This window comes from Danio rerio, chromosome 11, assembly GCF_049306965.1.
Source record: "Danio rerio strain Tuebingen ecotype United States chromosome 11, GRCz12tu, whole genome shotgun sequence".
Classification (NCBI taxonomy): domain Eukaryota; kingdom Metazoa; phylum Chordata; class Actinopteri; order Cypriniformes; family Danionidae; genus Danio; species Danio rerio.
In genome coordinates this window covers 7,172,483-7,198,290 of record NC_133186.1, presented here as the reverse complement: position 1 = coordinate 7,198,290, position 25,808 = coordinate 7,172,483, and the positions used below count along the sequence as shown (strand labels likewise).

Below are 25,808 nucleotides of genomic sequence, written 5' to 3'. Positions count from 1 at the left end.
ATTGTTCAAATTAGTTTACCGAAATGTACGAAACGAAGTCAAAGAAGCATTTCCTGATTTCTTAAAAAAAAACATTGAATTTTGAGATCATCTCATGCAGGTTTTAATAAGGAAGTGAACTCTCCCTCCTTTTAAAGACTATAGGTATACAAAGACTGTTCACTTGCATTGCAATGAATGGGGAAAAGTGCAATACTCATTATGGCTGCCACAGTGAAGAAAGTCAGTTGTTGCTAAAAGGGATACAGCCCAGCCAGAAGTTAAGGAGAATTAATTATACATTTAATTAAATTATTTATTAATTATATTTTATTAACATTCACCCCTACCCGACCATAAACAAAATTATAGGGGTATAGCAAATATTTTTTTGAAGAAAAAGAAGACGTGAGCCTCCATACTGCCCAGAATAAAGTCAAATGAATGAACTTGCACATGTGCGCCTGGAATTTGTCTTCGTCTTGATAGAAATTTTCAGATGTCACAGAGGTTTTTGCAACTTTGTATTTACTTGTACTCCATGATCATCTTCAAATCATGTGTTGTTGTTTTTTTCCTAGGTTCATTTCATAAACCCTGAAACTGTCCCGAAGCCCTGCTGCGCTCCAACTCAGCTGCACGGAATTTCAGTTTTGTACTTCGATGACAGCTCCAACGTAATATTGAAAAAGTACCGCAACATGGTCGTCAGAGCCTGCGGATGCCACTAATCACTACCTCTACCCTCACCAGAGGGATTCAACAAGGGATTTAAAGACTTGTATTCTTGATTATCAAGAGCGCAGAGAGAATACGAGACTCGCTGCTGGACCCAAACTGGACTTCTTCATATGAAGCGGATAAGACAAAACTCAAAACTCCTAGAACACAGCTGAGTGTGTGTTGTGTCTGGCTTTCATTTCTGCACAGAGAGCCAAGTTTAAAATATCAAAAAGGACATAAGCAGATACAGAGAGAAAATAAAAGAGATTTAACCAGACTGATCAGGGAAGATGCAGTGGATTTAAGCATAATGCTATCGTATTTCATAAACCACTTGACTTGATTTCTGAAAGAATAATACCTTTTAAAAAGTCTGAGACCACTAGTTGAAATGTTTTTGTTTTGGGAAGAAAGCTGCAGGCTTCATGCACTCAAGAACAATGTAGTCCAAGCTCTGTTTATGTACACTCACTGGCCACTTTATTAGGTACACCTTACTAGAACCCGGTTGGACCACCTTTTGCCTTCAGAACTGCCTTAATTTTTTTGGCATAGATTCAATAAGATACTGGAAATATTCTTTAAAGATTTTGCTCCATGTTGACATGATAGCATCACGCAGTTGCTGCTGATTTGTTGGCTGCACATCCATGATGCGAATCTCCCGTTCCACCACACCCCAAAGGTGCTCTATTGGATTGAGCTATGGTGACTGTGGAGGCCATTTGAGTACAGTGAACTCGTTGTCATGTTCAAGGAACCAGTCGGAGATGGTTCACACTTTATGACATGGAGTGTTATCCTGCTGGAAGTAGCCATCAGAAGATGGGTACACTGTGGTCATAAAGAGATGGACATGGTCAGCCACAATACTCGGGTAGGCTCTAGTGTTGTCACAATGCTCAATTGGTACTAATGTGCCCAAAGTGTGCCAAGAAAAAATCCCCCACACCATTACACCACCACCACCAGCCTGAACCATTAATTTAAGGCAGGATGGATCCACGCTTTCATGTTGTTGACGCCAAATTATTTGCTGATGTAGCCCATCCGCTTCAAAGTGTTTTAAGTGTTCAGAGATGCTCTTCTGCATATCTCGGTTGTAATGAGTGGTTATTTGGGTTCAGCTCAAACCAGTCTGGCCATTCTCCTTTGATCTCTGGCATCAACAAGGCATTTGTGCCCAAAGAACTGCCACTCACTGGATATTTTCTCTTTTTCAGACCATTCTCTGTAAACCCTAGAGATGGTTGTGCGTGAAAATCAAAGTAGATCAGCAGTTTCTGAAATACTCCGACCAGCCCGTCTGGCACAAACAACCATGCTACATTCAAAGTCTCTTAAATCCCCTTTTTTCCCCATTCTGATGCTCGGTTTGAACTGCAGCAGATCCTCTTGACCATGTCTACATGCCTAAATGCATTGGACAGGTGTACCTAATAAAGTGGCCGGTGAGTGTATATGACCAAGTTATACATATAAATGTCTTCTATTCTTTAGACTGCACTAGATGCAAGATAAAAACCTTAATTATGGTTGTCCGTTGTGATTGTTTTCAATTTCACTCTTTCTGGACACTCGGCAAATATCCTCACAGATGTTCAGCACTCGATTTAACATTATTGCAGAACATATGAAGCCCAGCTCTGTCCTGGCGTCACTTTGGTTTCATCACACAGTACATGAAAGAACACATGTTTTCTCTCAGCAGTTATCAGTCAATCTAGTCAATAGAAAGATGGCCTTTCAGGGGTTCAGAAGAGTCCAGCTCATTGTTTGGGAGAAGCTTCATTGCTGATGGATTTAGTGTGGAAATGTCAGTCACTAATAACTGATAATTCTGTTCCTATATTATGCAAGATTTCTGTAAATATGTGCATATGTATATACGAATTGCATAAACTTTTATTGATTCACATGGTATGTTTTAATTCATTTACATTTTTGAAATACATCTATAAAAAGCCTTTCTCTCTTCATGTAGAGCACACATTTTCTGATCACGCACACCACCAAATCATACTAAATGAGGAAAAGCATATAGGACTACACCACAATTACCAATTCTGTGAGAAACAGTTAGTAAATCTGTATTGAGAAAGTTACTTTTGAAAGTAAAGCTGCGGTCACTTTAGAGTTTGAGCGTGTGATATTCTGTCATGCGGCGCTATGAAAAGTGGCGGGATTAATCAAGCTTATTAGACATTTAAAAAAGCGAGCGATTGCTCTATATTTTAAACTTCTGTCCAGAGAGGTCATGTTTTGATTCTCGATTGGTCTCATGCAGTCAAGTGATGCGATTTCACAGGTCAGAGTTCACCAAGCTTGAACTTTGCACTGCAGCACCCTGCGAAACTTGACGCATGACCATGCGTTTCCGGTCTGACGCATTGGATGGAAGTCTATAGAAGGAAAAGCCCAGTGTGACCGCAGCTTAATGCTTTACTAAGTTACTCCCCCCAAAAACTTGTGTTACTTTTTATGGTAAGTAACTACAATAGGCTACGTTACTTTAGTGTTATTTCTGTTACCTTTGCTAAGGCTTTAAAGTAACTCAAATACTAATATTCAGTTTTTAGAAGTAATAAGTGGTGTAACGGATCACAAATCTCACAGGTCGGGCCACGTTATAGTTTTTTAGTCACGGATTTGACCATTTTTTTGGATTAGACACTAAGGAGAGGAGACATGTAATTTGCTTTCCGTTTATTACAAAAACAGCACTGCAAGACACTTTTGGATTTAACAAACACAACCTAGAAGCTGTAATTTTATCAAAAATAAAATGAAGAAATAAACAGCTGAATAAAAATAAATTGTAAAATATTCAGTGTTGTGAATAATTCACTGTTACTACTGTTGCTGATAACGCTAAATGTATAAATTTACATCATAATTTATACAATTCATATTTATTTTTAGTCTCATTTTTAATAAATGATTTAGTTCTTCACTCATAAAACATCATGTTCATTGCTAGATGATCTTGTTTTATTATACAGTAGCATATTTAATGACTGGTTAAATTATGTATTGGTTAAATAATGTAATTGCTGCCTACAGTTTTCATTTTTGAGCGTCAAGTTAAATGCATATGATGGTGATTTTAATCTTTATCGTAAACCAGGGCCGGAGTGGGACTCTTTTTCAGCCCTGGAGTTTCAAGCCTTAGACCGACCCACCACTGACTATATTAAAATAAGGTCATTTTCAATTCAGTTTCTAATTACACTATAACGTCTTTTTTTGAGAAAACAGCTGTTTTAGAACTTCAAATGTTCAACAACCCTTACAGTATTATATGTCTTAACAATAAAAATGAAAAAAAAAATTTACCCTCAGACGAGGTCCAAACCCAGGTTGGTGGCGTCATAATTTAACGTGCTAACCACTGTACCACATCAACTGTACGTTGAAAGACTTATCTTATTACGAGAAAATAGATAAAAAGAGCAGAGCTGCGGTAAAATAATGAATAAGAAGGCTGTGGTCGAGTAAATAAATTAATTATTTTTAAAAAGTGTGACTGCTGAGAGCAACAGATTCTGGAGCTAGGAACACCAGCCCTCGCGGCCAAAAAACAGACCGGCCCACCTGGAATTCTCCCGGTCCTCCCGATTAGCCAATCCGGGCCTGTCGTAAACATTCAGATTTAAATGCAGTGATTTGAAGGATTAATAATCGTATGCAAATCACCATCATTTATAATTTGTTGCGTGGGTGTTGAGATCCTGATCTTTCAATGATTAATTGTGCAGCTTACACTGAATGCATTAATGCAGGCTAAATAATTAGTGACAGAAAACACCTTTAATAATCTAAGAAACCCACCACATCCCTTATAACCCACCACAACTTCTTTCTCCGTCATTATATTTTACATGAAAGCCTAAATGCTTTCATACATGCGATTTGAATGACACGAGATTCAAATTTAGGATCAACGTACAAGTAAAAAAAAAAAAAACCTAGAACACCCTAGCAACCGTCTAGCAACCACTCAGAACACCTTAGCAATCAGTCAATACACTCTAGCAAAACCTTAGAGAACTTTTTTTTTTTGAGAACTTTTCACTCATATTATTAGCATTTAACACTGAATAAAGCACATAAGGTGTACCTGAGGTGATCGTTGTCAGTTTTCTATTCGCCAGCTTATAACTAATATATCAATCCGAGGTGTTGGTCATGAGAAAAACTCATTTTAACATGGAAAATATTCCTTCTATCGAGTGCCGTTGCTTTTAAACAAGGTTTAAATCCCTCGCTCATGTCCTCAATCTGGCAACCTGCACTTGCATTTGTTTTGATCCAGGAGTGCAATACCTAGTTCAACCACTGGGTGTCAAGCGTACATACTGCACCTTTAAATTTGATTTGAAGAGACCTGCAGAAACCCTGTGTATATAAACGTAAAAATCAGTGTATTGAGAATGTCCTCATTTAGATCGAGAAGTAAACATGTTTGTGTGTCTGGAAACTCTTCCCGTGGATCAGTGTTATCAATAAGTCCACCTGCAGTATCAGAGTAATCTGAAGCTCATTCTTGTTTGTGAAGAGAAGCCAAGCCAGCAGGTGGGCGGTATCTGGGGAAGGCATTTGGTTGTGATCTGAACATATGAAGTAAATCTAGGGATACAATGAATTGAATCAAACTCTCTGAATAGGAGCAGGTGTGATCGATTTTGGCAGATGAAACTGTGACCCAGGCAGCTGTTCCCAATCACACTGATACTAATACAATACAACAGTGTAGCTGTGTGCGTTACTGAAAGGCTCCAGTGGTGGAAAAGATGACCTTCAACGCCAGATGTTTGGAGAATTATAAACAGTGTTTATGCCATATACTGTCACAAACAGCAAAGAAGAGCAGAGCAGCAGAAGGAATATGGGAATATCCATATAGGAGAAACAAAAGTAGCATAACAGATTCAACAATCAAGTAAAACAACGTGGCAGGAAGTATTCAGCACTGTTAAGCCTGGTTTATACTTCTGCGTCAAGTGACTGGCATAACCATCGGCGCATGCAACGCCCGTAGCTGTGCATTTATACTTCTACCCGCTGTCTCTGTTGGTCTGCATTACACTTCCGGAACGCTAGTTGGCAGCGAGGTGTTAATGTTGCTCTGTGTCGAGTTTCTTTGCTGCTGTTTTGCTTTTCCTGAACACTTCCTGGATGTACAAGTGGCTCAAACTCGCTTATTTTGAGGCTGTAACCGGCCGACGTGCAACAACTTTAACCATGAGGTAAACACAAAACAAAACTTTCCATCCGCAGCTTCTTCACGGGACTCCACACTTGTAAACAATAGCGCCATCTGGCTCGCACGGGTCTCGGTCCCGCCCACACTCGTCAGCAATACCAAGCCGACAAATAACAGAGCTTGCGTTACGCATCGTTGCGACGTGTAGTTACATTTTTTTGAGAGGTGAGCGTCAGTGACGCCGATGGCCACAGCGTAGGGCTATGGGTCAACGGGTAGGCTGCGCCGTAGCATACGCGTGTGCTTGACGCAAAAGTATAAATCAGGCTTAAAACACGTCTCCCACCAGTGCTAATATACAGCCACATCACACTGCTTGCTCATTTATACAACAGTTCAGTCTGGTTCTCTAATCTGATTAGCAATTAGCCGTGCAATATTCTAGTAGTATCAGCACTCGTCCAGAGCCATAGAGAATATATTTATTCCTCATTTGATCATTTAATTTAAAAATGTGATTTAAGCAGAATCTGTTGTTGAACAGAACAATTAAAAATTACTTTTAAATTCTCAAAAACACTTTTGATTCATTTAATACACTCTAGCTTGAAAAAATCTTCACAAATCATTTCACTGACCCCAAATTCTAAAACAGTAACTGATTTATTAACAGTGCAGTTAAATGTACAAACACTAATTTGTGAAAGGATTCAGTTACAATGTACAGCAGTGGTCACCAAACTTGTTCCTGGAGGGCCGGTGTCCTGCAGATTTTAGCTCCAACCCTAATCAAACACACCTGAACTAGCTAATCAAGGTCTTACTAGGTATGCTTGAAACATCCAGGCGGGTGTGTTGAGGCAAGTTGGAGCTAAACCCTGCAGGGACCCTGGCCCTCCAGGACCGAGATTGGTGACCCCTCATGTACAGACTACAGTTTCAATAATAATGACAATAATAACAGTAAACTGACCGCAATTCTCTTAAAAAAAAAAATTCTAGAAAATATCATTCAGTCTTTCATTTTTCAATCAGTAGTGTGGTGTATCTTGGAAATCTCCCTGAGCTCTGGAGCTGTGAAATGTCTTTTTCTTGATGGATCTTTTATCTGCAGCGTAGGCTTGTTTGCAGCATGACTGCTCAGGATCAAGGGATCTTCACCCACCTCATTACGGCTGCGATTGGCCAGCTCAGATGAAGAGGTGGGCATACGTGTCAGTGCCAGGCACAAGTCACCCACCTCGAGCTGCCGGCACTGAAGTTTGCAATTTTGACTTGTGTGCTGAGGGTTACAGGAGGACCAGCCGTGGCCATAAACGAAGAAGGGCATTCCTTCACTCACCTCCAAAGACAACTGCAGAGGGAATGGTAATATTTTAAAGAAATATGTCAACTGTGTATTACTGCCTACACTGGGTTCAACACAATTGATTTGGGTTGAGACAAAATAAAGGAATTAAGTTCACTTAGTATTTGTTTTTATTAATTTAAGTGGATTGAATATAAAACAAATGTTTGCGTTGTGAAAAAATTCAGCGCGTTTTCACAAATTGTTTGTGTTGAGAAAATGCAGTGTTTTATTAAATTGTTTGTGTTGTGAGAAAATGCAGTGCGTTTTCGTAAATTGTTTGCATTGTGAGAAAATGCACTGCATTTCGTTTTTCAAAATAGTTTGCTTTGTAAGAAAATGCAGTGCATTTTCGTAAAGTTTTTGCATTGTGAGAAAATGCAGCGTGCTTTCGTAAATTGTTTGCAGTGTGAGAAAATGCAGCATGCTTTCGTAAACTGTTTGCATTGTTGGAAAATGCAGAGTATTTTTAAAAAACGTGTTTGCGTTGTGAGGATTTGCAGCAAGTGAGCCGTTAAACGGACAAAGATCTTTTTTTTAATTTGCTGGTGTTTTTTGTAATTGCACGATGTTGAAAAAAAATCTGACATTGCAATATTTTATTTTGCTGCGATATGAATATGATTTCGGCAGATTGCTTGAATAACTCTATTTGGAACAAAATCATTAACTTTAATTGGAATATTCTTGTAGAGAAGTGAATCAAAGAAATCGCAAGAATAAATAAGTAAGATTACATAAAAGGGAAATTAGTAGTCAGACATTCAGGTACAGTAATACAATATGATACTTTGCCTCTGATAATGATAGATCATGATATCAGCAATATATCACAAGAAAATTATTCACAATATATCATGATATTTGTAAATGGAGAGGCAAAAATGCATGAAAAAGTAGTTCTTTTTATTAACAGCTCATATATTTCTGAGAATTGCAACATTGATATATGTTCAATCCGCCATTATGAGAAGCGCCACCTCATGCAAATCGCTATTTTGTCCTGCCTCTATTATTGAATGATCAAATGTAATGTAAACACTGTACATTCTTCATTGCTGATTAGCAATAATAGTCCTAACTCCACATTGCATGTCCTGCGATGTGACTATTGCGAATGCACACATTGCCATATTGATGATGAAATTATATATTGTGCATAAATGCTAAGATATACTATAGAATGTAGAAAATCAACTTCCATAGGATGTGTTTTTCCTATTGTGGATAACGTGAATGGTTACCGGGTTCCAACATTCTTCAAAATATCTTCTTTTGTGTTCAACAGAACATCCAAACAAATCAAACTTGTTTAAACAAGTCAACGCTGAGTAAATGATAACAGAATTCCCATATTTGCGTGAACTATTCCTTTAACATGTCTTTACATTGCCTATATCAGATATTTAACTTATTTTTTTATTCAGTATGTGTGTGTGTTTGTGCTTACCTGCGAGTAGTCATGCTCAATCTGCACACGTAAACTAGAGAGCGCAGGTGTGTGTGACGGTATGATCTTCAACACAGTGAAACGCTTCAGCATCAGCTCGGGGTGTAACTGAGCACACAGCTCCAAATCCTCTGTCCTCAAATCCTCCACCCGCTTCAGGCGACCACCCTCCAGCTCCACCAAAGACCCTTCAACAAAGCGACGGAGAACCCACAGCGCCGAAGACGAGGATTTAACGTGTGCGTTTCTGCTGCGTTTTTGTGCATCTCCACTCCAGAGCAGCAGGGGGAGCCCTTCGCTTGTTTTCTTTTCAGCCCCAGCATCATTACTGAAACCAAGCAGGTGGTGCTGGCTGTGCTCTGAGTTGTATTTAAAAAGTTCTTTATTTGGATCAGCATGTAAGAGAGAACCTAAAAGTGGGTTAGTTTTAACATAATATCTCTCACAGTCTCTTTTGGAGCTGACTCTCTGGCTCTGTGGTTCTTGGTAGCAGTGTGAATACCTCAGTCTGTGCTTTTGCATGCCTGTTTGGGTTTCCTCCATTGGAAAATCTCTTCTTAAAACATCCCTGTTAACTCCTCTATAGAAATATGAAGCCGGCAGTGTGTCAGTTTGTGGATTACGCAGCTTTCTAAAGCCTTTGACAAGTCCATATCCTGCTTCTGGAGTGAAATACCTCCAGTATGAAGGTCCTCTTCCAAAATGCAGCATATTTGGATCAGTCACAAGTAATTCTGACGAAGGTGGAAGATATCTACTGTTGGAAGAGTTTAGACTTAGAGAAGAGCGGGTCTGAGCTGCTCCAAAACGAAGGTCCGGACTTACGCGAGAGCCTAAATCACACCTGTAAGTATACAAGTTGTATGCCTCTCTAACAGCATCAGGTGTGTACTCTTGTCTTGGTCTTTTGAATATTATATCCTGATTCCAAAAGGGTGACGGGGTCTTAAAAATGGGTTCTGGTAACTGTTCATTACAGCTTGGTAAAGAGTCCCATTTTTCTAAAATAGAGGAACTCATGTTTTCTTTTTTTAATGAGTACAGCAAATGTCTGCAGTATCCTGTATTGGGTAAAAAAGTAAAATATTACAATTTTAAGCCTATTTTACTATTTAAAAAATTTAAAAATAGCCTAACATATTGGCTACTTACATATTACTTAAAATGTAACAACAGATTTTTTTTAAAGTCACTTAAGATTATAATATGTTACTTGTTTTCTCCAATATTAGCAGGATCACATTTGATTTAAATGTTGTATTGTTCATTTTTCTGTCTTTACATCAACTTAATTATTGATTTTAGAGAAGTGCAATTAGTAAAAGGTTTAAAATGATTTGATATGTTAACAGCGAACATTGTAAAAGGTTTTTTTTTTGAAGCAAAATTAGGAGTGTATAGTTTTGTTTGGGTTGTTGCAATGTAAAAATAGTTTTTTTGGATTCAAAAGAATCTTGACTTGGTGGTTTCCAGTTCCACGATTTTCTGAAAAAGACAAAAAAAAAAAAAAAGAGAGTGAATAAATCATAATAATGTATGATCAGTTGATAGTGAAAGCTACATTTTGGCAGCTACTAGACAACATTATGTTGTGAACTGCAAAAAAAATTTAATAAAATTAAACATGAAGTATTATGTAGGCTAAATTGTCTGTAGTGTATTTGTGTGTGTGTGTGTGTGTGTGTGTGTGTGTGTGTGTGTGTGTGTGTGTGTGTGAATTAGTTTGTGTGGATGTTTCCCAGATGGGCTGGAAGGGCATTCAATTCAATTCAATTCAGCTTTATTTGTATAGCGCTTTTACAATGTAGATTGTGTCAAAGCAGCTTCACATAAATGGTCATAGTAACTGGAACAGTGTGGTTCAGGTTTTAGTGTTTAAGTTCAGTTCAGTTCAGTTTATCTCAGTTCAGTGTGATTTAATCATTACTGAGAGTTCAAACACTGAAGAGCAAATTCATCGATGTGTAGCTCAACCAATCCTGAACCATGCGAGCCAGTGGCGACAGCGGAGAGGGAAAAAAAAACTTCACCTGATGGGAGTGAAGAAAAAAACCTTGAGAGAACCAGACTCAGTTGGGCACGACCATTTTAATTTCTCCGCTGGCCAAAAGTCTTGTGCAGAGCTTCAGTCACCGCGGTGGGCTGGAAGATGGCCTCAGCGGAGACTCGTATGTCCCTGGAGCGTCGCTGGAATCAGTCTCATGTTCTCCACTGCATCTGTTGCATAAAAAAAATGTGCTTGATAAGTTGGCGGTTCATTCCGCTGTGGCGACCCTGGATTAATAAAGGGACTAAGCTGGAAAAAAAAATTAATGTGTAATGTTTTTTGTGTTTAAAATCATTCTTTATATAAAACATTGATTTTAATATTACTTAATCTTTATACTCTTTAAGCAATTCCATGTAAAGTCAACCTTGCCATGAAAAAAAAACTTTCACCAAAATACGGAAACCGTTTCTGCATTTTTTTGTGTAGGCAAGTATTTTACAGTACTTTAAAATACTCAAAAATGTATGTCAATGTTGTCAGACTAATATATTTAATTTAACCAAAGTCACGCAAGTGGCAATTTCACATCGGTCACATCCATCACGACACCTTTTCCTCGTAAATGCAAAAATATTAAATAAAATAAGTCAATTTATGTTTTATAGAGAGACGACTCGTCACCTTTAGATTATCATTACTTCTTTTGTGCAGTTTAGTTCACAGAATGTCTACAAAGTATGTTGCATACTTTTGTGGTCACATCCATAACGCATGTTTATTTCCCTAATTAAAGTACAAAACATGTTTATACACTGATATTTTTCTGGTCCCTTAACTCTGTGTCTAGTTGTTCTGAAAACTATAAACAGATGTTTCAATGTAATGTTAGCATATACTTTCTATGTGAATTAATGTTTTGAGTACTGCAAATGTCACATCCATAGCGCAGAAATTGCTCATATATAGTTTGTTAGAGTTAATTAAGTATAATAGAATTAAAAAAAAGACTTTTTAAGACTAAATTATTAAATTATTTTGTTAACAACTAGAAGTCAAGTTATTATTTGTTGTTCTTAAAACTTGGACAGACGACAAGACTTTTGTCAGGTAGTGAACACTCCGCGAGCTGTCACTGGGGTGGTACCTTTAAAAAAATGCAAATTTGTGCATAAAGGGTCCATGTTAATACCTCAATGGAACATATTAGTACCTAAGAAGTACAAAAGTGTTCCTCTTAAAATTTGTATATATGCTTTTGAGGTACCAGTATGGACCCTTTAAGTACAAATGTGTACCTTTTGAAAAGGTACCACCCCAGTGACAACTTGCGTACCTTCATTTATGAGAGTGTATATTTCTCTAAATAGCATGGTGGTTTGATTTTCCACCACAGAATGAGTGCTTTTTTATTCTTGGAAACATTTCAATTTTCCCAATTCAATGACGGTGGTTTGTTTCTTTTAGTTTTAGTTATGAAAATGTTTTTTTTTTGACCAACCGTTTTAGTCATAGTTTCAATGTTCATTTACTAAAATCAAAGCCTCATGTTTTCTCTCTGAATATCATGTCACACTTACATTACTTCAAAAAATAGCATCTGAATTAGGCATGATATGGGAAAAATCAGACATTGCAACATTCTATTTTGCTGCAATATATATTGCGATACACGTACTCGATCTATACAATTTCACCAAATGATTGAATAGCACTTTTTGGAAAGAATCAGCAGTTTAAGATTCAATTGCTATTAGCAAACCAATAAACATGTCTTTTGCTTCAATAAACTCCTAATTTGCTCCTTATTAATATTATTAATATATAATACTAAGGTAGTTTTGGTATTGAGTTAGGGATGTAGAATAAGATCATGCAGAATATAGTACTAATAAGCAGCCAATATCTCAACAACATGCATACTAACAAGCAACTAATTAATAGGAATAATTGGTCCCTAAATTGTTTTCATATGCATTCAATTTGATAGATTGGGATGGTATAGGGGAGCGAATCATGCATAAAATTTAATCAACAAACTACAAGCATAGATAAATGCAATAAAGCAAAGAGAAAAGCAAGACAAACAGTGCATGCTTTATGGTTTTCTATATGTAAATGTAAAAAATACACTGCAAAGTCAACTCAACATTGCATATCTTGTGATGTGACTTTTGCAGATGCACACATTGCGATATTGATGCTGAAATGAAACAATTATTGTAATTTGATAGATATTACTGTGCAACAGTTATGGTAACACTTTATTTTGATGGTCTATTTGAGTATTAGTAGACTGTCTGCTTAATATCTGTTGATACTGCTTCTTCAACAGACATTTACTGACTATAAGAAACTTGTACATGTCAACTTACACTAACCCTAACCTCAACCTAATAGTCCACTTATAATCTAATGAGAATTAGTTGCAATGTAACTTAAATTCAACAAACGAACCATCAAAATAAAGTGAGACCACAGTTATTTATTTATTTGTGGATATTCATCACAGTTGTAGTTCATTTTATGAGGAACTATACTGTATTAGGCTACTGCTTCATATTCCTTCAATCACTATCAAGGAACTTCCATTATGTGTTATAGTGTTTAACACTCTCTTGATCCTCAAAGAACATCTAGTTTTTTTGTTCAAGTGTATCACAGTGGAAACACTGCTCTATACTTTACAAGAGTCTCTTCTCTTACAATTTGATAGCTTAATAGTACACTAATAACAGCATTCAGCGCCAGACGACCCGTTTCACACCAGCTTTTTAGTCTACAAACTACCGTCTGCCTCCATGTCAGGGCGTTTCCATGGCTACATGTTTGACATAATAACAGTGCATGTTTGATCGCTCCTATAAGGTCAGTACTGAAATGCACTGTAAAACCCAAATAGTTATGGTTACTCAAACTGTTTGAGGAAACCGATCGCAACAAACCATTTAAGTTGAAAAACTAATCCTTTTGAGTACTGTGAACTTACTCCATTTGAGTAAATGAAGTTATTTGAGCACTGTAAAATCCAATAAATGAAGAGAACTCAAACCAGCTGAGTACTGTAAAACCCAATAAGTTAAGGCAACTCAAATCATTGGAAGAAAGCAATTGCATCATATCATTTGAGTTAAAAACTAATTTATACGAGTACTGTGAACTTACTCTATTTAAGTTGAAGTAATGAGGTATTTAATTAACTTTAACACTGAGTTTTAAACTCTTTTCAAATGAATTTAAACAACTTTTAAGTTAATTTTGAGTTGACGACTAAAGGAATGGTTACAAACACACACTGTTTTGGATTGAAATGACTTGAACGTATTAGTTTGATCTCATTGATCCCTTTTGATTTTGCACACACACACACACACACACACACACACACACACACACACACACACACACACACACACACACACACACACACACACAGACACAGACACACACACACACACACACACACACACACACACACACACACACACACACACACACACACACACACATACACACATTTGGAGGTATGAAAGTTTGCACATCCCACGATGACATTAGACTTTTATCACATGATGTATATATGAACTGTGGAAAGAGGTATTTTACCTATGCAAATCGTCCAGCTGTTAATTCAAATGAAATAGCGAATGCCGTCAAACGCAATTCATAGCCCTCAATCTACATGCACTTTATGACATAAAGAGGTCACTTTTCAATAAAACCCTTTCAGGCAATACTATCCTGCCCATCAGCAGCAAAGAACATATTTGAATGAGGGATAGGCAAATTCAAGAATTACTCAATACTGTAAGACAGCTGATATATATTTACATGCAAAAAGAGGTATACAGTGCTCAGCTTAATTGAGTACACCTTATTTGAGAATGAATGTTTGTATCCATTTCTCAGTGAATATAGGCAATGTATTTTGGTGCATTTGAACTAAACAGATTTATTAAACAGATATATTATTAAAGCAATATTTTAGTCACCAAACATATTTAGAAATTGAAAGAAAATACGATTAAATTCAAACAAAATATCGCAAAATAAGACTGCAACCTACTAAATTTCAACTAAATATGTCTTATTTTTGCTTCTCTTGATTTTTTTTTCTTTTTTAAAATTTGTATTTAATATTTTTTTTAACATCAATTTGGATTTACTCGTTTTTGGATCGTTATCGTAAGTTATTTTGTTAGACTAGCTTCAGATTTAGCTTCAGTACTAACTAATCTAATGTATATGCACTTATATATGCTGAGCACTGCATTTGTCAGGGAATTGAAGCTGAAAATGAGTCATCAATCATGAATGAATTCTCAGTTCTCAGTTCATCTACATAATTTTTCGAATGCATCCAGTTCAAGTGAAGAAGTATCTGTGAAATAAATTATTATTGAATGTTTTACATAACCACAACATGCCTTGTATATCATTGTTACAGAAGAGTTACATCACAGCAGTCTCTCTAAATCTACAACGTATAAAAGCAAATCATCTGAACGTTTTGTTTCAACACAACATTACTGCAAATTAAAACAAGTGTTTATGTAGTGCAGTGCTATTTTTGACTATAGTGTGAGAATAAAATCACAAAGTAATGCAAAAGTAAACAGCAACACAAAACACGTAATTAAAAAAAGTGTCTTACCTCTGACGCCCTTTACATAACGCAAGAGTGTGCGCTGATGAAATGCTGGGCACCAGTTGTGGTGCTGACTTGCATATAAACTCTTATTTTCATTCCTCCTACTCTCTCTCAGTCTCTCCCACTCTCCTCTCGACTCTGTCTGATGACTGATGCACTCTCTCTCTCTCTCTCTCTCTCTGTGTATCTCTATACTCTTGCTATCCTCTTTCTGTTCAATATGTATATTCTTGTTTTATATATAATTTTGGTAACATTTTAAGTAACAACTCTGGCGTATTACCTGCCTGTTATTAAGCTATTGGCTGATTGTTGGTACTTATAAAGTACATATTCTGCACGATGGCATTCTACACCCCTAATCTTACATACAGTTATACCTAAACCCAACGACCTGAATAACTATTAATAAGCAGTAAATTGGGAGTTTATTGAGGCAAAAGAATTGTACCTTAAAATAAAGTGTGACACCTTTTTTTACAGTATAATTTACAGTAATGTCACCAAACAGAAATAGATATATTTAAATTTATTATTTATCATTTATTTCTTATCATTTATATGGTATTTATTTGAGAAAAACCCACTGCATCGATATAAAAAAAATTGTTATTAATTACTCAACCTTGTCATTGCAATCCCCTGAGACCTTCATTCAAACCAGACTTATTCTGAAAATGTACCTCTATATACATTTCTGGAGAGCGCCAAATACATCAAAGGAGCTACGTTTTTTTTGCAGTTTTTGTTTTCGTGACGTCATTGTGTGCACTTTTTGAGATCTCAAATTTCTCTCGCGAGTGTTATTTGCACCTGCTGTTCTCACATAAATCCACCAGAGGCCGCTGTCAACTGACTGACTGATCGACTGACCCACCCTCCTCCTCCTCTAAACCCAACCAATGGTGTTTTCTAAAGCACCAATTGGCCAACGCCCACCCACTTCCCTAAACCCAGCCGACAGTGCTTTCAAAAGCACAGATTAACCCGAGTAATTTTCTATCCGACAGAACTGTTCCCCCTAAATTTAGATCTTAATGTCTAAGGTGATGACAAGAAAAATACCAGGAATGAAATACCATCCGTCTACAGAGATTTCCCAGTATTTCTCTGATGCAATCAGGAGATCACAATAATTATCCCTGAAAAAGCCAAAGCAAACACTAGCAGATTACTATGGTATAAACACAGCACTGCAACATACAAGAGAGAGAGAGAGAGATAGTTAGAATGACACTTACCTGTTTCATAATGATTTGATCAGCTGTGGTCGAATTTACACTGTGTTTTTCTCTTCTGAGGCCTAATTATGAGGTCTCTGTTGCCATCTTGTGGTGTAACGTCAACCGTCTTTGCTCTACTCAGTATGACAGGCTGATGGATGCCAAGACACTGTATCTCCAAAACTATACATATTTAAAATAGGCCCTGTCCTTATAAATAAACTGCATGGTTGCAATCTAAACAGCTACATTCTTGCCTTAACAAGTCTGAAAAGTGCATGATGTTGTCCAACAGCTGCAATATTTGTCAAACTAGTGAGTTTGTTGATCTGCTGTCACTCTGTGTGGGTGGAGTAATACAGATGGGTGAGGAGGCTGTACGAGTGCTGATATTGCAGAATATCGCACGTCTATCAGCCAATCAGATTCGAGAACCAGACAGAATTGTTGTATAAAATGACTTATTGGATTTGAGCATGCTTTGAAACGTTTGGCATAATGTACAGACATAAGCCAGCAAAAAAGATGCAGCATCGTTCTACTGATTTTAATGAAAATAAATCTTGCATATGGTGTCTTTTACTCTCATTTTGAAACAAACAGGGAATGTTGTGGGCAGGATGTTAGGCCACTCTGCATTGCAGGTGTTATGAAGACGTTACCACAGAGCTATGTGTTCTTGTGGGTCGTTGCCAGGTCATTGCCATGCAGTTGCTATATGTTTGTTCTTGTTTGGGCTTTGTGGTTGTGGTTTTGTGTCTCTTGCAAGAATGCTATACATTAGAGCTGCATGAATATGCAAATATGCAATATGGTTGATGAGAATTGCAATATCAATATTTCTTACAATAAGCATTTTCATAGAAATATGCGATTTTTATTATTTTTGTTTTAAAATAATTTGTTTATGTATTGATGTGGGCTGAACGGTGGCTCAGTGGGTAGATCTGTCGCCTCATAGCAAGAAGGTTGCTGGTTTGAGCCTCGGCTGGGTCAGTTGGGATTTCTGTGTGTAGTTTGCATGTTATTCCCGTGTTCGCATGGGTTTACTCTGGGTGCTCCGATCTCCCCAACAGTCCAAAGACATGCTGTGTAGGTGAATTGGTAATGGTAACTGATAAATAAAGGGATTAAGCTGAAAATAAAATAAATGTATAATTGTAATGATGTTAAAATAAACCGGTAAAATATATATTGTAAGGGTTTAACGATATGCTTAACCTGCAAAACGAGACGAGACATGAGATTGAGTTCATGAGACAAGACGAGATTTTACACTATTTTTTATGAATCTTCAATGATTAAATAAATCAATGAAAAATAGTCTTTTATGCGGTGGCCGAGAGAGCTTAATTTAAAAAAAAAAAACACCAGCAAACTAAGCAACGATTTTCATTGGTTTCACAGTACATGTGCTGCCAATCGTCACAATACGTACACATTAAAAAAAAACACACTGCATTTTCATACAACGCAAACATTTCACGAAAATGCGCTGCAATTTCTAACAACACATCGAAAATGTTTCAAGGAAATCTTAAAGGGTCACGAAACACCAAACACATTTTTTGAGCTGTTGACAGTCGTATATGTGTCCCACACTGCTAAAAACACTATTAGGACACCTATATTTCACTAAAAAGTGTAAATTGATTGTTTTTGCGTTATTTCAAGCAAATTCGTACTTCCGGTTTGAAACAAATTTTTGAAGCTGCGTCACGGCTATGAGATAATAGCCTGTATTCCAGCGCGCAGACTGGACGTCTGTGCCAGAGTGAGTCTTATTACGTCTTACAATGTGTTGCATTAATGCATGAGTAAGGCTTGGGTTTAAACCAATCAGCGCGCCCTATTGTGCAACTTCATTAATATTCATTACTGTCACAGTGTTTAGACGACAAAGACGCCACGTTGTGTTGGCAAAACAAGCGTGAAGTGTTGCTTTTATAGTTTGCTGCAGTTAAGTTTTGTTTTCATTTTCTCTCTGTGAGAGCTCAGCTGGAGTCACGTGTGGATTAACAGTGTACGCGACGCTCGACAACAATTACTTAACTTACGTGTCTAAGGAGGCACATTGTTTACCTGAGAGCTGTTCTCATCTGCAGACGCTGAGATCCGGATTCGCTTGTAGTCTCCTCTTAATAAAGACGCGACTCTAGTTGCTGGTGATTGCATCTAAGTCTCCGGGAAATGCAGAGTTTTTTTTCTCTCATTCGCCGTGCGGTATCAAACATTGCATGAAAATACACGCTTAGAGCAGTTCCTCGAATCAAATATCTCGTTTGTTGCGAGGGACATGAATGAATTCCCTGAATGAAAGAGCCAAACTGAAGTTAAAGTCCACCATTTAATAATTTGGCAAATAATTCGACTACAGATGTCCATGTAAACAGTCACATTGTCCGCTGTGGGTGTGTATTTTGACTCTGAAACTCGCGCGTGCCTAAATAGACACTCCCACACCATCCCACTTTTCTTCCACCGACACTCCCCCCTAAACAGAGCTGGACACGCCCACTTTTCTGACTTTTTCCAAAGTATAGGTGTGAAAACATCCTGCTGAAACGAGGGGGTTTCATGGCCCTTTAAAATGTGACAGACCCGGCTATTTTAGTTATGGTTATTTAAGCTAATAAATACTAAAGACACAGAAATTAAAAAAAACAAAAAACTCACCTTTCATAGATGACCTACAACTTCTCTGTGCAATGAGGCACGTCCCAAATGGCACACTATACACTTACACACTCAACAGCTTAGTAAATGAATGCAGTGTCATCCCAAATGGAACACTAATGTGCTGCGTCCCTTATACTATGCCCTAAAAGAATGTAATTTTTTTGTGAAGGAAAAATATTTACTTCTTGAGTGAGTTACAGAAGAGTATACAAGCTTTAGGACATACGACTTCCTCGTTAACAGATCATTATGTTGCTTAGTTTTGAGCCCTGTCAATCATCCACACATCATCCACATTTCTGTCAAATTTAATTACCTAATGCAATTAGCATCTCTGAACGCACAACACGTCCACCCTTGAGGTGGATGGGCTACAGCAGCAGAAGACCACACCGGCTGCCACTCCTGTCAGCTAAGAACAGGAATCTGAGGCTACAGTTCACACAGGCTCACCAAAATTGGACAACAGACAATTGGAAAAACTTTGATGAATCTCGATTTCTGCTGCAACATTCGGATGGTAGGGTCAGAATTTGTTGTCAACAACATGAAAGCAAGAATCTATCCTGCCTTGTATCAACGGTTCAGGCTACTGGTGGTAGTGTAATGGTGTGGGGGGTATATTTTGGCACACTTTATGAAGTTTATTTATAAACTAATTTCTAGAGGATCACATTATCACATGTTATAAGTTCCATACAACATACAACATTTTGAAGAATCCCCCCTTCAACCACTACTTCTCCTGCTTTCCTAAATGGGTGGCATGGTGGCCCAGTGGTTAGCACTGTTGCTTCACAGCAAGAAGGTCACTGGTTAGTCCCTACCAAGCCAGCCAACGTTTCTCTGAAGAGTTTACACATTCTCCCCATGCTCCCACCATCCAAAAACATGCAACTTAAGTTAATTGACTAATCCAAATCCAACCCAGGCTCATTGTGGAAACGTAGCCCCGCGGACGTTTCTGCGGACCACGATTTACATCCCGGAGGTACGTATTCGAGCGTTTTTTTTGTTTTTGCGGATCCGCAAGAGGCCGCTGTGCACGATTTTTCGCGTCTCGGGCGGGCACCTCTCGGAAGCGCGCGCCGTTCGCGCCCGCGCCGTTCTTGCGCGAAAAGCCGCCGGATCGAAAAAAAAAAAAAAGAAAAGCAAAAGCCCTCATCTTCAATTTTGACCGCGTTTCCGGATCCCGCCGCGTTCTCGCCCTTATTTTCCAGATTCCGTTTTTCGTCTTACCTGATTTCCGGAACCCGCCGTTCCCCGGACTCGATCCCGGTCGTCGTCCACCGCGGCCGGCTCCGGCTTCTCCTCCTCCTCCTCCTCCTCCTCCTCAGGGGCCTCCACTCCGCCGATGCAAGGCTGACAAACTGATTGCGTCGGGAAAGCCCTCCACTCGGAGGCGAGCCGTCGGCTGGCGAGCGCAAAGAGGAGGGGCGGAGCGGCGCCACACCGCCCCGCAGCGTTTGCTCGAAAAAAAACAAACGCGGCCTTTACGTACCTCCGGCCACGTAAATCGCGGTCTCCAGAAACGTCCGCGGGGTTACGTTTCCAGAATGAGCTTGGGTTGTCCAAATCGGCACCATAAACATGCTCCTAGTAAGTAGTTATCTCTTCATTGCAATAACTTTCTATTCATTAGCTACTACAGCTCAAACTCCCCTCTCGCCTTGCAAACGAGAGGGAGCCCCAGGGTCGAGGATCTTATGAGCTCAGAGCTCTCTCCCAGGACAGCATGCCAAACAAGCTTTATAATTAATCATCAGCTAAGTGTGAACTCTTGAAGGGCCCATTCCTCCCAATTGAGCATCGTGTCAACATCACAGCCTACCTGAGTATTGTTGCTGACCATGTCCATCCCTTTATGATCACAGTGTACCCATCTTCTGATGGCTCCTTCCAGCAGGATAACGCACCATGTTATAAAGCACAAATTGTCTCAGGCTGGTTTCTTGAACATGATAATGAGTACACTGTACTCAAAGGGCCTTCACAGTCCCCAGATCTCAATCCAATAGAGCACCTTTGGGATGTGATGGAACGGGAGATTCGCATCATGGATGTGCAGCCGACATATCTGCGGCAACTGCGTGACGCTATCACGTCAATATGGAGCAAAATCTCTGAGGGATATTTCCAGTACTTTGTTCAATCTAAGCCACAAAGGATTAAGGCAGTTCTGAAGACAAAAGAGGATCCAACCTGGCACTAGTAAGGTGTACCTAATAAAGTGGCCAGTGAGTGCAGTTTACACTCCGTTTGATAGTGTGCCTGACACATGCACTCTAGAAAGATTCATCGTTTGTTGTTGTTGTTGATAGCACTCTGCTATGTGGTTGCTAGGGTTTTATGCGTCGGTGCAAGGATGTTCCTAAGCGTTTCATACAGTGTTGTGACTCCTTGTTATTACGCTGATATGCTGTTGGCTGGTTTCCAGGATTTTGCTATGTGGTTTTGTGAGTGTTCTTAGCAGTTGGTGCTATATTTTTAGGTTAAAGGAAGTTTAGAGATCCAAGGAGGTGAAACATGGTTGCTAGTGTGATACTGTAGGCTGCTAGTTAAAGAGTCAAGGTTTAATTCCCCGGACACATAGTATTTAAATATACACTCACCGGCCACTTTATTAGGTACACCTTACTAGTTCCGGGTTGGACCCCATTTTGTGGCAATTTACCGGCAATATTCTGGAATAGTTGTATGTGTGAACAGGCAATTTTTTGAAATACCGGTAAATTCGTTCTGGCTATTTTCCGGAAAGAGAAGTTGTAACATTATCGGTAATTTGCCGGAATGCTGCGCTGTGTGAATGCAGAAGGAAGATTGCCGGAAAGATCGCGTGCATGTCTAGAACGTGCTGACGTGAGACGTCTACTTTAGCCAATCAGAACGGTCAGACGCATTCACGTCAGTGCGGTTTTTGAAAATAAAAGCCTTTGAATGTTTTTCCAGACACGTTTAGCTGCTTGATGTTAGTCAGATAACATTTATATGTTTCTTCTTAATGCCAACTGTGTAAATAATTATCGATAATATGCTTATGATAAGCCGTTGTTTGTTTACCTTCAAGCGCTGCGTCGCGTGTGCCCGTGAATCAGCTGGTGAGCGCCAGCACACACACACACATCATGAACATCTGGACATGCGAAAGTGTGTCTCCATATGTTTTTATCGAAGTTGTTCACAATGCTGATCCATCCACAGAGTTTGTAATTTAGTGAAATGTTTACAAATGCAAGCACAGCCGTTAAGAGCTCATTTCTGGTTAATGATGTCAGAATTTACCGGTATTTTGGAATGGATGTGTGAACGGTCGTTTTCGGAAAAATTCCGTAACGTCCCCGCCTGTGTGAACAGCACTTTTTTGAATCTACTGGTAAAGTTGTTTCGTAAATTTTTCGGATATTTACTGGTATTACTGTGTGATCAGAAAGGGATGGACATGGTTAGCAACGATACTCAAGTAGACTGTGGCGTTGACACAATGCTCATATGGGACTAATGGGCCCAAAGTGTGCCAAGAAAATATCCCCCACACTATAACACCAGCCTGAACCATTGATAAATGTCAGGATGGATCCATGCTTTCATGTTGTTGGCGTCAAATTCTGACCCTACCATCCGAACGTCGCAGCAGAAATCGAGACTCATCAGTCCCTGCAACGTTTCTCCAATTGGTATTGGTATTGTCCAATTTTTGTGAGCCTTTGTGAAATGTATTATTAAGCAGTTGGACAGGTGTACCTAATAAAGTGGCCAGTGAGTGTATAGTTTGTATACTGAATAAACTAAATCATTTGAGTAAGTGTACGCAAAATGTATAAGGCTTTTGCCAACTGGTTCTGCCAGTGTTGCAGAAGTGACCCAATTCACCTTATTCTTAATCAAGTCTGTGCACATCACATCTCATAAAAGTGGGAAATTTCCACATCATCATGTTTAGTGTGTTTCCAATAACCGGGTTTACATTTTTAGCTCATTTTCCTTTCTACCAAAATGGACCCAGACAACAGAAATGTCAAGTAAATCAGCGTAATCTGTCTGCACTTTTGCATTATTCTGTTTGCACTCGAAACGTTAGTGACATGCTGCGGCTGCCGGCCACAAACACTGAATTGAAGCCCACACACAGTCGCAAGGATTCTCTGTCTGAGTCACACAAGAGCTCTGTAACTCCACACACCCCTCCAAAAGCACACACACTTGCATGCATGTCAGTCTGGATTGTAAAGATAGGTGTGTGTCTGACATTTAGAGCGAACTAATGCTGATACAATCATGTTTTCCACACATCCCACACACTCTCTACAGCTGTGGTAAACTAATCTTGAGACTCAACAGAAGCTCAGCTGCACTTTTGAGGCCGTATATCTTCTGAGGACAGTTGAGGCAGTTTCAGTACCAACACAGAGAAACACTAACCTCAATTCTGATCCTCTCAACCTCCCATGCACAATGCCACTGCGGGTGAGTGAATGTATACAGATTACAAACACTTCAGTTCATAAAATAGTTCAGTTCAATGTTTTAGGTTGTAACTTTCTGTTTGAATTATCTGTTAAGTGGGTTTGTTACATGTATACTTCATTTATACATATCTGTGTGGGTGTTCTTCAGCACATTTACACGACCGTTTTTGAAGATAAACCGCAGTAACAACTGTCACAGTAGCCTATTTCATGTTACATTTCACATATACACGCTACAAGTGTATTTAACGCACGGTTTTATAAGTTAGTTAATAATAATATAATACACGTTCATCGGTATTTTGTTTAATGGCCACCAGATGGCGCTAGGATGTATTTTACAGTTTTTCCTCAACTGCTTAGGCGCCTTTTTCAAAAACAGACTTAACTTTATCTTAAACAGAGATGCCGACAGGGGGCCAAAGCTGGCCCATGGTAATTAGAAGTACCTTAAGGTTTGCAATGACTTATTATATAAAGCAAGGGTTCCCAATCTTTTCAGCCTGCGACCCCAAAAATGACAATGCCAGTGACTCGTGACCCCCAATATCCTCTGAGGTGATTATAAATACAGAAACCTTGCATGCAATGGCGCACACACTCCAATAGACCAATGTCTGTCAGTGCTGTAAATGGGCCAGAAAGTTTAACCTGGTGCCATAAAATCTGCTGTGTCTTTAATATTATGTAATTACCCCAGGGGTCGCAATCCAATAGAACTAGTAACTATAAGCTACAACAATTTTTTTCCCTTCAGTAAAAAATGGTAATTCTAGTGGTTAATTGAAAATAAATAGATTTTTGGAAATCACCAGGCGACCCCTCTTTATTATACCGCGACCCCTAGGGGGGGTCCCGACCCCCACTTTGGGAACCACTGATTTAAAGGGCAAATAATTAGTGCGTACATTTTTATTTTTGAGTGAACTGTTCCTTTAACGGGACACAGACTGCACAGAGGTGTTTTGTATCTGAAAGTCAGTTCGTGTGTTTTGTAAAAAGTGGATCTGCTGGTATCGTGTGATGAAGTAGCCTATCCATAACTGACTGATCACGATCGATATGGAAAAACCTACCTTCAAAAACATTATTGTCCATTCGACTAAAGACAAGACGTAGGTAAATAATCAGGTAATGTTTACTCGAGAGATTTAACATGATGATTTTAATGTTGTCACCATCCGTGAACGAAATGCTGCAATGTTACTCGCATTCTTTTTAGCTTAGTCCCTTTATTAATTTAGTGTCGTCACATCAGAATGAACCTCTAACTTTGCACTAAATTTTCGGCTACCGAAAATTGATCGGCCTAAAATATGCTACGGCTTTTAATGGACCCTCAAAATGTGGCTTCAGTCTTTTTTGGGGGACTCTTTTAAATCTGGAAGCATTAACAACCTATATCGAAATATATATCGTTATTTTATCCTTATATATTATCGAGATTGCATTTTTGCCATATCGCCCAGTCCTGTATGAGGTTTTGACAGTATGATAACCTTGGATAAAAATATCATGGTTTGACGGATTGTGATTACTAATATACACTCGTTTTAAATGTCTATGTTTAAACTTTTCCCCCCTTTAAACACAAAATTTGAATTGTTAGAAACATTTAAAGCATTTTGGAGCAGTAAACAAGTCTGAGAGCTGAATAATTCAATAAATCATTGACTGCTGCTGTCTTTATTAGTCTTAGAAACACTGACTTATTTACAATTTAAAATGGCATTTTTGGATATCTTTTCTGCTAAAGATACTGCTGTCCTAAAAACTATATAAATATAAATAATAAAAAATCTGACATATACCATAGAAACGGTATAGCAAAAAATGTTTGGCAGTTTTAAAAACTTGACTTTTCCAAACCAGTTTACACTCAAAGTCAGAATTATTAGCATATTATTAGAATTATTAACTTTTTTATTTTTTAAATATTTCCAAAATTATGTTTAACAGAGCAAGGAAATTTTCACAGTATGTCTGATAATATTTTTTCTTCTGGATAAAGTCTTATTTGTTTTAATTCGGCTAGAATAAAAGCAGTTATTAATTTTTTAAAAAGAATTTTAAGGTCAAAATTATTAGCCCCTTTA

The 25,808-nt window shown here is 38.4% G+C and overlaps 1 protein-coding gene and 1 long non-coding RNA gene across 7 annotated transcripts in view; one reads left to right on the top strand and one right to left on the bottom strand.

Moving 5' to 3' along the window:
* Positions 1–2,618, top strand: part of bmp7a (bone morphogenetic protein 7a) — a 35,816-nt gene extending 33,198 nt beyond the window's left edge. For all 5 annotated transcript variants that reach the window (NM_131321.3, XM_073915493.1, XM_073915494.1 and 2 more), the window contains 1 exon segment: positions 561–2,618. In NM_131321.3, coding sequence (NP_571396.1) covers positions 561–710 — 150 coding nt within the window. In that variant the 3' untranslated portion in view covers positions 711–2,618.
* A 3,934-nt stretch (positions 2,619–6,552) lies between these two features.
* Positions 6,553–15,835, bottom strand: LOC101886356 (uncharacterized). Of its 2 annotated transcripts, XR_012386975.1 has the most exons (4): positions 15,348–15,835; positions 10,737–10,923; positions 8,707–10,191; positions 6,553–7,262 (listed from the first exon to the last, which is right to left on the bottom strand). It is a non-coding gene; the product is annotated as an uncharacterized lncRNA (long non-coding RNA). The 2 variants fall into 2 exon arrangements; XR_011017172.2 differs by lacking the exon at positions 10,737–10,923 and having other exon boundaries at positions 15,348–15,488.
* Between the last annotated feature and the right edge of the window lie 9,973 nt (positions 15,836–25,808).